At 39.8% G+C, this 12924-nt stretch overlaps 1 protein-coding gene across 3 annotated transcripts in view; it reads left to right on the forward strand.

Annotated features, from left to right (window-relative positions):
- vps13b (vacuolar protein sorting 13 homolog B) overlaps positions 1-12924 on the forward strand; it is a 347536-nt gene that overhangs the window by 55689 nt on the left and 278923 nt on the right. For all 3 annotated transcript variants that reach the window (XM_084357862.1, XM_084357860.1, XM_084357861.1), the window contains exons 14-16: positions 726-895; positions 1685-1879; positions 5282-5406. In XM_084357862.1, coding sequence (XP_084213988.1) covers positions 726-895; positions 1685-1879; positions 5282-5406 — 490 coding nt within the window. The remainder of the gene's footprint in view (positions 1-725; positions 896-1684; positions 1880-5281; positions 5407-12924) is intronic.

Below are 12924 nucleotides of genomic sequence, written 5' to 3' on the forward strand. Positions count from 1 at the left end.
GAGCTGGGATTGTAGCCCAACAGAACTTTTACTGAATTGAAACAAACCCATGTCCTGGGACCAGAGCCAAGGCTGCTCAGTAACAAAGGGCTCAGGTTTTGGTCCACCTCAGGCCCCGGACATGGTTTAGTGGTTCAGTGCTCTGGTCACTCCATACTTTGGTGAGCACTGACCTTACTCGCCTCTATTTTATGTTTACTTGGTTCACTTCATTTTCTGCTTCTCCGGATGTTTCTGGTTATTGATTGAATGAGTGGTTTTATGACATAGTTCAAAAACAAAGCTACTGGGAAACAGCCACTATAATGCATATTGCTTGGAGATGCCAGTATTTTTATAGTGATGTTTATTTTATTTAGTGTATGAGGTGGTGGTTTTTGTGGGAAAATACTTTTTATTGTATTAATGCTGCAGGCGCAGAGGAGAGGCACCCACTCAAATAAACTGGTGTGCTTTAAAGCTAACTTCACTCTCTGTAAAACAATCTTTAGTCCTCAAATCCAAATGTTTTGGCCTTTCCCACTCCATTTTATTTCAAATAATGTACCACAGATCACATACAGTACTTGAGGTTAGATTCTCCAGTGTAAAACATAGGGAAATCAGTTGTGTTTGTATTAATATATTTCATCTTTGCCTGCTCCCTTTACTGCACCTCTGCAATATGTTTCAGTATTTGTTCCAAGGCTAACATTATTCTGTCTGTTGTGTCACTGTCTCTGTAGAAATGGCTGAGGAGAGCCATGGTCCAGCTACTCCAGAAGAGATATCCAGCTTAGAGGAATTCATCCCAACCAGACTCACGTGTGTCACTCTGCTCCAAGTCTCAGTCACCGTCTCCATGGCAGAGTTCAACCTCCTCCACACACTAATGCCTGTTATCATGGGACACAAGGTAGTGCTTACAAACCTACTTTATTCTGCAAATGTCCTTCTATGTATGTCCTTATCTTCCTTGGGAACCTCTTTTTTTAAGGACCATTAATTTGTCATGCGTGACTGTGTTACATACAATTATGACCTGAAAATTTAGTATGCAAAAAGGAAGGGAGACAGAATAATATTATGCACACATGAGGATCAGACACTTCTAGTGACTTACAGTAGACACTGATACAGAAGCTTCTGTACACTTGTCCGAACAGGCAGCAAATTGATTGGTAGCTTTGATTTTGACAAGCACTGATTCAAAAGATACTCACGGAGAACAAATTGTAATATGGGTTTTTTGCACCTTTAAACAGGTAAATATCTGGCTAAAAGGGTCTTATAAATATTTGAATATTTTAGATATCTAAAAGAGGATAAATAGATTCTGCATTCTTGTGCTGAAAGGGAAAAATCTGATTTCGCTGTATTCTATAACTGGTTTAGTTTAGGATTATTTTATTGTATTGCATTATTTCTGACTACATCATGACAAAACAGTAAATCCAAAGTAAAAATGTAATTCAAACATCTAATCCAGCCATAATGCACATACTTAAAAATCGTACATAATTTAAGTCACAGATTTAGATTTAATGAAAATCTCTCATCAAAGAGTGAACCTACAGATATATGAGGGAGACTGATGTGGACAGCTTGACTTTGGACTGTAAAAAGAGGATATTTGGATATGTACATATGGATATGTATTCTCACTTTTATTCCTTCACCCCCTTTTATATCTTCAACTTGCCAGACTGCACCAGGCCTGGTCAACATACCAGTGTTTCAGCCGCTGCGCCCTCTACCTTCTGTGCAGTTCCAGGTGGAAAGGGTGAATATTGAACACTCTGTGCCCATGTATGCTCCAGAGCTGGTCAGCACTGTCAGCAGTCTCAGCCAACCGTCTGACAACCTGTTGCATCACTGCTATGCACACTTCTACCTCAAGGTGAGCACAACAATATTCTACTCAAATCCCAGCTGTCCTTTCAGCAGACAGAAAGTTGGGACGTACAGTCAACAACACTTAAAATTTAGCTGACCCTTGCCATTCCACTGTTAAAATAAGAGCTGTATCTTACATCCACACCTGACTTTTCCAAAAAGGTCAGTCCGATCTACTCATTTATTCTACAATGTACTAAATTGTCGAAATGGCAGTCGCTACTAGGAGAAACCCTGCAGAAAATCAGACAATTTAGATTGCAGTTTAAACCTGTATAGTTCAGGTTTGTTTCGCGTTTGTTGATTTGATTCTTTCATCAAAAAAAGTTATTTGCAGTTAAAGACAGATAATATGGCAGCACGGTGGTGCAGTGGTTACAGCAAAACGGCCCTAGGTTCAAGACCCTGCTGGGGCAGGGCCTTACTGTGCAGTGTTTGCATGTTCTCCCTGTGGCGTGGGTTCTCTCTGGGTACTGCGGCTTCCTCCGGCTGTCCAAAAACATGCAGGTTAGGTTCATTGGTCACTCTAAATTGTCCTTCCAGGCGACTTCCTGGGCGTATGCTGCTACTCGCTCAATGTCAGCTAGGATTGGCTCCAGCCCCCCACGAATGTGCAAAGGATAAGCAGTTTTGGATAATTAATGAATGAAAATATAATGAATGAATCAAAGAGAGATGAGCAACTATATCAGGTATTTGATAATCTATGGTGCAAAATTTATGGTAGAGTGGAAGCAAAACTAATGGAAAACACCTGGAAAACGAATTCTATTCCAATAATCTTTTTCCTCTCCTTTAGCATTTTTGATTAGCACAGGTTTGTATCAGTCTTTATTTTGTTTATTTCACTTTATTTTACATATGTCTCTTTATCATCTTTCAAGCCGGCACTTAATACACATCTACTAATTTGTATAGTTCAGTTTCTATACACTATAGTCTGCAGTCAGCACGTCAACCGCATGGTCACAGTCTTGTCTTTACTCTAAAATAACCTTAATGACCCTTTTAATGACCTTTTCACCTGGTCATAAAAATCTCAGCACTAAGCTTCCTGATGAGCCCCAGTCCAACTCTGGTCTACTTCATGGCTTTTTTCTCCCAGCAAGATTGATAGAATCCTACAGGCTTGTTTTGTGCAGCTGTGACATTCCCCTGTTACTGCATTGATTGTATAGTTTTGACTGGTAGTTTGAAGCTCAAAGCTCAGTGTTGATTACAGTGATACTTGCCGATAACATCTAAATGGGGATTAAGACAAAATATCGTGGTTCTTCAGAGGACACATTTAAAATCACAGGGTAAGATTCTTGGTCACCCATAAGTTAACATGGTTGTTTAATTTGATAAGGCCATTTTTAAGCAGTTATTTAGTATGTAAAGGTTGTGATATTAGAGCATTTTAGCAGTTCCTCATGGGGATGTGGGGACAATGATGATACAGCTCTGAAAATTCTGAATAATCAGCTGCGAGAATATTTCTTTCTGCACACTACTCATACCATTTACTTAACATGTAAAAGTTGTAAAGCTATGACTATAATGTATAAATAGCTAGTTATTCTTTTCTACAAAAAGTGTATGTGTTTTGTATACATTGCTGTTAGGTAAATTGTTTGTGTTTATTAATTGATTGAATATCTGATGGCTGCAGTAAGTACATTTTTGACTCCTGCTTTACTTTTCAATTTGACCTATGAATAAACTATAAAGAAAAAGGTGTATTCATAGTTTCCTTGAAGGCCCCATGAAGTGTGTTTAAAACTATGTAGGCTTCAGAAAATTAAGCTTTTTCACCTTTTAGGAAGCCTGGATAACAGATATGGAATAATCTGGGGTGGCCCAGTATGACCTGGTATGGCCTGGCTGTGTTTTTTTAAGGCAGGATGTTTGCTGGACATCATGCTGGTAGTCCTTATCACAGGGTCACTGCAGGGTTAACAGTCAACTGGTCAGTGGCCAAGGATCATTCTGACCAATCAGCCAGTCAGTATCTGTATCTGCCAAGGTACTAATTCTACCTCTGGATTTTGGCACGGGGCTCATGACAGGGTGGAGGTCATTCTGGACGCAATTCACCCACTTGAGGAAGTGATTTGAAACGGGTATAAACCAAGGCTTATCTTAAGCTGTGTTTTATTGACACTGGCAGTCAAAGCTAAGGTGTCTGTCTTGAGGGTAGTGGTTAGCTATTGTCTCACTTTTCTGTGGTTGTAGACAAGAAGACAAGGAGGTCACAGAAGTAAATAGACCAATCATAATTGGAAACTTGGGCCATTTGAATGAATAGTTGCTTCAGGCTGCTGACGGAGAACAGAATTTCAAATCTGGTCTCCTAGAGGAAGCTGTAGTGAATCAGTCTGTAGCTGTATGGCCCTAAACTTACATATCATTATGCTGGTTTTATTATGTTTACATCTGTATTCGACAATCACACAATTCAACTTGATATACTACTCTTGTTTGTAACAGGAATGTACAGTTAATTATCATTTTAGTTTTATCCAAGCTTTTGTCTCTCTGCTCTGGGTCCATCTGCGCCGCAATGTGGTTTGGTGGAGCTTTACTAGCAGGAATTGAATGAGTCCTGCTCTGTGCATATACAGCAGCTGCATGTTGGACAGCTGGGCCCAGCCATCATACACTACCTCCAATATTAAACAGGACTTCATCCACCAGGCTCACTTTCCGGAGTATGTAAATGTTAAGGGCTGCAGTACAGTGTGTGTCTGGTTTCATGGAAGAAGCTTTGATAATGAGAATATGAATTTGAGACATGCTGTCACTAAAAGACACCTCCACAAAAATCTCTTCGAAAAATAGATTAATGTTACTGGCCAGTGATGTTAGGATCTTGGTACAATCTGGACCTGATCAATCTGAACTGTATGAGGTGTGTTCTGATGGCACTGTTAATTGAGTGCAAGCACGAATGTTATTTGTTGCTTTTCTAATTCTTTTAATAATAAACAGAGCTAGTCAGCAGCGTTGATTTTTGCTAACTTTTCTGTACACTATCATTGTTACTGTATGTACAGTATGTACACTTATTCTAATGCCAATGAACTGCACCAAATACCCACAAACATTTTAGCCTGACACAGTATATCCCTAGCTCAGTGATGCATATCCTCATTAAATCATAGTGCAGTGGCTTCGTCCCTCCTGCCATGTACTGTAATCAGTTATACCTTGTAAAACTATAACAGGAAAAAGAAACGACTTGCAACTCTCTGTAGTCTAATGTACATCAATTATGTGAATTCACTTCAGCATGAGGATATCTCTTAACAATACCTCCCATCTCTTGTACACTTTCTTTCTTTCTTTCTTTCTTTCTTTCTTTCTTTCTTTCTTTCTTTCTTTCTATCTTTCCCTCCCTCCCTCCCTCCCTCCCTCCCCCCAGGTGTTTGGGTTCCAGGCAGGTTTGACATGCCAGGAGAGTACAGGAGGTTTCCTGCCTCTAATCCCGATCATCCCGTCCTTCAGCACTGCCCTCTATGGGAAGCTAATCCAGATGCCTACATACTGGTGAGTTCCAGCACTTGTAAAATAGATGGAAATTTGAGTGAGCCCAGAGGCAGGAAGAGTTTCCTTTGTGAACTTAGATTATTAGATGTAAATTGTTAACTGCAGTTAATTTTTAAAAGTAAATGGATCATCATCAGATTGCCCCTTTTAAAATGATTGGGGTTGAAGTGACGTCCAGTGAAATGAACACTAGCCCTGGATTTATCTATTATCTAATTTATTTTTATTTGTTCATGTTTGATTGACTGACCCAACACAAAAGGTTTCTAATGAGTCTCCAAATATTATGTCTTTCTGCAATTGCTGCTCTCGGGCTGACACAACAGAAAACATTATTTTGATCTTCCAGAGGAAATTATTTCTGGGTGTTTGGTTCATGTAAACATCTGTGAATCTTTGCTCCAAACGCATCCTGAGAAGGCCTCCAAAAATGATTTTCAGTCTGCAGTACAAATGTAAAGTTGCTTATAAATATGTTGTGCAGAAAATCCCTACAGGCTGAGCACCGGACTGCTGTACCCATTTTGATAAATCCAGGTCTGGCATTGTACAATTCAACATATTGATTGAGGTTATTACTCACAGCACAAGATGATTAAGGTCAACACATGCCAAGAAGTACGATATGCATATGCATATGTGATGTACATGTCATTGTGTGATGGCTTAAGCTAAAAAACTACAATAAATGGACAGATGTTTTACATTCTACAAGCACCTGTGGGTGGCATTATAGGAAATAATCACCCTCAGTAACTCAGTAAAGATTCCTACCAAAGTGACATCAGGCTGATTCTGGAAAGGTTTGAGTGTGCACCTCCTATGTGTATGCGTCTTTTTGAATGTTTATATGCATGTTTGGCTGTCTGTATACAGTGTGTTTGTCTACGTATGTGACTTTGTGTTCTCAGGCTCATGTATTGTATTTTATTAAGAGGACTGCAGCCTTCTGTGGGCAGTGCCTCAAAATGTATTTAAAGTGATGGATGAACCACGTCTTCAGCGGTCAGTTTGGAAAACAGTTTGGAAAGCAAAGGATAGGAATAAGACAACACTGTGTAAAGGGATGAAAACACATATTGCTATATTCCTGTCTTTGTACCAGACAGTGAATGACTCATTTGGGATGTCCCCTGGAGAAGTGAAGAGAGGAGAGGAGTTAGTGTTTGGAGGTGGAACAGTTGCACAAATGTAGGATTTGAGAGAGCTGACCAAGAAATTAATTGAGAGTCTTTAAATGTTGAAGCTATCAAAATGCAAAGACAATGGAAGAGAACAAGGAGAAATAGAAAGGGAAAGAAGCTACACTTGTCAACACCCCAGTGTCTATATTGTGTGGAGACAGCAACGTTGAAGACAGAATGGAGGGAAGAGAATAGGAGAGAGGGTGGAAGATGCGTAGAGAGGAAGAGATGATGATGGGAAAAAGTGTAAATGGACTGCATGGAAGAGGGATGAGACAAAAACTTGGGAAAATGGAGAAAGTGGAGTATGGATGAAGGGGGAGACGGAGAAAAGAAAAATGACTGTAGAGGATGAATGTTTTCATAATAGGTTTCCTGTGTGGATCTCTGTGTAGTGTTTAACGTCATGGAGCTTGGCTTTACTTTTATAATTGAAAATGTTGTGATGAACACGGCTGTCTCTCCGTGCACTTTTTCTGTTATGTATTCAAAATTAATTAATGAGTAGGGCTAGTAAAATATTATTTAAATTGCAATATAGTCAAGTGTAATATCCAAATCACAGAAGCTGCAAGTTTTTGATAAAGGTAAAATGTGTGACAACATACTATTAGAAATTAAGCATTGTGGTGCTACAGGGATGCCCCGGCCAAAGAAACATCTTTCAGACATAACTAAACATGCTTATTTGGCACAGACCCCAGCAAAAATCACACTATGATTTGTTCAGCCCTAGATTATCTTATGTCCTGTCTTCCATCTTCCCTCATCACACTGAAACAACATTTTATCATATCTATGTATATTCAAGTTTCAATATATTATGAATATACAACACAAGTGATATATGGATCTTTTTTTTTTTTTTTTACTGTTACTATTGTTACACACACACGCACGCACGCACGCACACACACACACACACACACACACACACACACACACACACACACACACACACACACACCTGTGCCCTCTCTCTCACACCTTGCAGTCAAAGTGCCTGTTAAAGCAGGAAACCTGTAGCTTGGGAATCGATTTCCCCCCATTAGTTTAGATTTAAACATGTCAAGGAGCTGCAGATGGTTTTGACTTTTCCTGACTTCTTCTCCAGGCAAACATTGTATCTACTGTACAGTGGTTAGCTGACCACATAGGGACACACAAGGCCCTCATTCATTGTGGTGTGTGAGTGTGTCTGTAGACAGAAACTGATTCCCTTTGCTTTCTGCTCCCAATAAGAGACTGCTAGCTGCTTGTTTGATCTCCAGCTCCCCCCTTTTCTGCCCTGCCTGCCTCAAATAGTGGATTCAGATGTAAAACGGATGTTATTTTTCTTTCTGACAATCACTAGATGTTTCTCATCTCCAGAGAGTCTTCCAGATCAATGCCCCCCCATGGCTTTTCTTTCAGCCCAGACCTGCCTGAGAAATAACACTGACAACCTCTCACAGAGTCTCCTGACACATTAAGAAAATGCTCTGTTATTCTTTGTTGTATCAACCCTTTGATGGAATACAGTATATACATGTCCAGTAACAGTGTGCACCAGCAGTCCTCAAATTGGCGTTATTTGAATAGATGTTAGACTTTTTGATGGTATTGCGGTCATACCTCAAAACAGATCAACAGGCAATACCCAAGATAATTCTACTGGCCTTAACAGGATTATTTCCACTCCATCTACTTTTCCTCATTCCTCCAAATGTTTCCGACACTTGGACAGGTTAGAAGCATTTCTTGCATTTTGTAACAGTTGCCTGTTTGTTTCCCTGTCAGACTCTTTCCTGAAGATTATAATGGGACAGGGTGTATTGTGTGCAGTTATGAGTTCTGAACCTGCCAGTTCAGGCTTGATGTGACTCATATTTGACCCTTTCTGTCTAAGCTGGAGGTATGACTATCTTGCTTCCTGACCCGTGTGTTGCTACAGTCAAAATCTTATTAACACAACCTGACAGTTTACTCCTGGAAGAATGATGATGAACAGGTTTGACAGAGAAGAAGTAGAAGAGAGTATCAGGAGGGGTTGGATCACAATCAGCAATGCTAATAAGTGAATATTAGTATATATATATATATATATATATATATATATATTTGTTTCCTTTTCTGCTGATGTCATCCGCTATGGTTAGGTACAGTTTTGGTTAGTGGGTGTAAAAACTGGAAAAGGTCCTGGATGGACAGTGAGATGAAAGACTAAGTGCACATTTTAACTTCAGCTGACTTTATTCTCAATGTGTTTAAACAATGGCTGACAGATGCACAGTCAGACAGACAGTTCCTCTCCTAAATTTGAGTGACACATTGAAGGAAGCCAAAAGATGCACTCCACCAGGTGGTAGCATTTAATTTGACTGTATTGATGTTTGTTTTGGGACTGCTCCTCAGCGCTGATGTAACTCCAACAACACCCCTTTCCAAGATGTTCTGTTCTCTGAGCAGACACTGAACAGAGCTGCACAAGCTTTTGAAGTTTTAAGGAAATATAAAAAGAAAGTGGAAAGCATGAGACCTTAGTGAAGGTGTATGAGCATGCCAGTGAGAGAGTAGTCCGAGAGAAAGAGCTGTCTCAGTTTCTTTGTCAGTCAGTAGTTTTGTTATGCAGTCTTGGATCAGCTTTTCCATTACCAATATAAAAGGTAGCTTTAGATTTGTCCCCCTCTGGACTCTATTAAAAGTAAATGGTGACTGACAGGAGAGAAGAGTAGCTTGGAGTAGCAAAGTATAGAAGGTGATGTCATATGCACACATTTTGAATCCCTCGCTTGTGTTTGTCATTGTGCAGCCAGCTCATGCTTAAGCAATCGTATATATGACTGCCAGGTGATCATGGGGGATTTGGAGAGGCACTGGGCGTTTGTGAAGACCCAGCACCTCTCCTGATGAGTTGGCCCACAGTGTGTACTGTAGCTCATGTTTCCTTCAGTCTCACCACAAAGGCTCCGGCTTCTCACAGTGGGCAGCATGGGGCTTTCATGGGGAAAGTACACTGCCTTAACATCTTCTCTCTGCCAGTCTTGGCTTTTCCTGGGCATTTAGTATTGTGTGTGAGTCCTTGGATGTATCCAATTAGACTGAAATGTCTTTTTTCCCCTTTTTCAGGCATAACTACATTTTAAGAAAGGTTAATTGCTCCAGAGCAATTGCAGACTCTGACCTTGTAGTTTCCCATTTGGCATGTTTGATGAATTGAAAAGTTCACCCACCACAAACTAATATATTGAAAAGCCTCTGACAGCAATCTCTTCTTTTTAATCACTGGAAAGTTGGCAATATACATGTTTCCATGTTGGAGTAGACGAGGGTGGCTCATGAAACCTTCTCTACCAACATTCCCTGAAATGCCCTTGTAAGGGTACCTCAGCACAGTTGTAATGTTTTAACCTCCTGGCCTTAGTTAAAATGACCTCAAATGATGTAATGCAACCCATGTTGTGTCTGTGTGAAGATTTGGGAATAAACTTTAGAGGTTGGAAACTGCACAACCAACTGAAATGTGTAAATTGGTTGTATAATAAAGTGGATTATCTGGACTGACACTCTGTGACATTGTGTCCAGGTATCACTATGGCTAATATATAACTAAAAGTTAGTGTTAGCTGTTGTTAAACAGTAAGCTCAGGGCCATTTGATCATTGTCGCTAGATCTTAGGTTAGAAGGCACCAATTGAGACAGTTAAATAGTTAGGAATAGTACCACTAACTCTGATCTGAAGGACTACATTCTAAAAGGGGCTTTTACTTTGAAATGTACTGCATTGTTGTAACTAAAGTATAAGCTAAGGATATTAGTCAACAGCGAGTTACTACTACTAGGATACAAAATGTAAGACTTACTTACATGTATTTCAATCGTGTACATTTTTAAACCGTTGTATGGTAAAATATGGTCTGAATATCTTCATACCTTACGGCTATTGTAGTTTTACCTGCATAACATATGTTAATGGCTGAATTAAACTATTGTTACAGGTCCTGGGAAGTAAAACTTGGCACTACACTGTTCTATCATTTATTTTTATATATACAATTGATTGATATTATATTTAACACTTTTAATTGCTGGTTTTGCTGTATAAAAAACATGTTTTTTTGAATAACCCATCATCTGTAATATGTCCAAATTATGGAAAATTATTTTTGAAGACCAAATGCAATGTATTGTAATTTATGATTAATTGTCTCTGAAGTTATTTCTGGATATTTTTGTGTGTGACTCTGCAATGCAAAGAAAAAAAGTCTTTATAATGATATAATTATTGATATTAAGCATCAATACTAAAAAGGAATCATAATGAAAATATTGAAATATTAAGATTACAACTCCCTACAAATTGGTTGCACTGACATAGCTGAGTATTTGCTGAAATAGAAAAAAAAACACATCGCAATAGAGTAGGGATAGTAAACAAAGATGACTTTTGAAAAATAAGAAAATATCAGAGTTTCCCAACCACTATGTTCTAACCAAGCAGTCAGATCATTTGGTCAGCCAAAAAACCAAAATCCTCTGAAATGAACTTTAACTCCCAGTGAATTAAAATGCAGCTCAGGCTGTACTTATCCCTAATGAAAGGCACTGTATGGGGCCGCCAACTTCACAGCGACTCTACTGAGAGTTTCAATTGGTCTGGCTGTTAAACCAGTTATCCCAGATAAAATCGGTGCCTGCAAAAAAAAACAAAAAAAAAAAAACTGAGGGGGTGGAAGGTGCCAGTAACGAGGGGATGTTAGAAGTGCCACCTGCAACGATCTCACCAAAACCTAACCTCACTCTCTCACTCATGCACGCACACACTTACACTCACACCATATAATATTCCTTATACAGGGCCACCTGACGGCAGCAGCATATGGAGGCAGGCCAAGGCCGGGGCCCACCAACCAACCAACAAACCAGCAGCAGCCCAGTGTGGCTCGTCACATTGCAGGTCGTAATTCAGCCCCATGCCAGCTTTTATGTGGCGTTTTTAGCAGCCCCTATTCCTCGCTCAGCTATTTCTGAGGGGATAATTTCTTAAAGCTTGTGGCATTACAGGTGCATGTTATATAGCCACAAAAAGCTGACTTGCCTTGCAAACGTTTCTGAATAGAAAAGAATGTTGGATCTCCCTTGATATCTAATTATTGATCTAACTCCATTACAGTGTGACAATGATTTGTTCAGTTTTTAGCACTACCTGTCGGATTTTTTTTTATGTGAAGTTGAGAAGTCCTTTACTACGTCTGGACCAGTAGTCTAGACTTTAGATTAGCTCATGTTTTGATTTATGAATGCTGCTTGAGGCATCTGAGGCATGAGGCTTCTGGTGTGATTGTAATGCCCCATTACCCCTGTTCATAGTTAGTCATAGCAAGCTGCTCCTGGTCTATGTCTCCAAGCACAGCCAAGAACAGGAGGACAAATGCTTTCTGTGTCCTTCAGTGGTGAGCCATAGAGATCCAAGTAAAATTCAGCAAATGTACATGAACAGCATTCACTGGTGGGAACATTGACTGTGGCTGTTACATTTGTCTACTCGCCATTTTGGCAGGTAATATCATTAACAAGTGGAGTTGGAATAATCATTTTGGCTGATGAAAACTGATTTGGGAGTGGCAGTTGGATGGAAAGTATACATTTATATGGCTTATGACAGAGATCCTGCGAATGATGTCACACAGGCAGCTTCTGCGTCAACTGTTGTGCCCCTAAACCAAACTTTGATTAGTGCTACTTTTGTACTGAAGTAATCACTTGTATTACTCATCAAGGTCTTAACTGAGATATCTGTGGAGGCAGGGTTAAAGTTACTTAGAGCTGTTATGGGGAAGGATAATTGAATGACCTTAAATCAACGTGTGGTTGCTGTGGTCATGCTCTGCACTGAGTTGCGGTTCGGAGGCCTTAAGTGCAGCAGGGAATTCATTTAGTTGAACGCATGAACTAGGCCCTTCCCTGTTCTTAAAGAAACATGGTAATGTTTGGAGAGAGAAAATGTTTTCACATGATGAAGCTGAAGGGATGTAGGCACACACTGCAACAAGTAGGCTTTATGTATTAACAGGTGTGTATTAAAAGCCTGGAATGGCATATGATGTAATATTGTTCCACTTTTCACTCCGATGTTCGGGAGTGCAAAGGATTGCGAGCTGCAAGGTAAAACATCATATTCCGTGTGGCACAGTCTATAAAGTCTTTCGGCCAACTTTGTCATGAGGACTTTTTTTTTCTCCTCTACATCTGGTGTCAGACAGTTTTATTTGGTTTTATGGCTGACAGGGATCAATGGACGTATTGAGGAGCCTTGTATTAAGGAAATGGCATCAGCGAATGCAAGGCTGGTGC

The sequence above is a fragment of the Pagrus pagrus genome, assembly GCF_965226575.1.
Source record: "Pagrus pagrus genome assembly, chromosome: 7".
Taxonomy (NCBI): Eukaryota; Metazoa; Chordata; class Actinopteri; order Spariformes; family Sparidae; genus Pagrus; species Pagrus pagrus.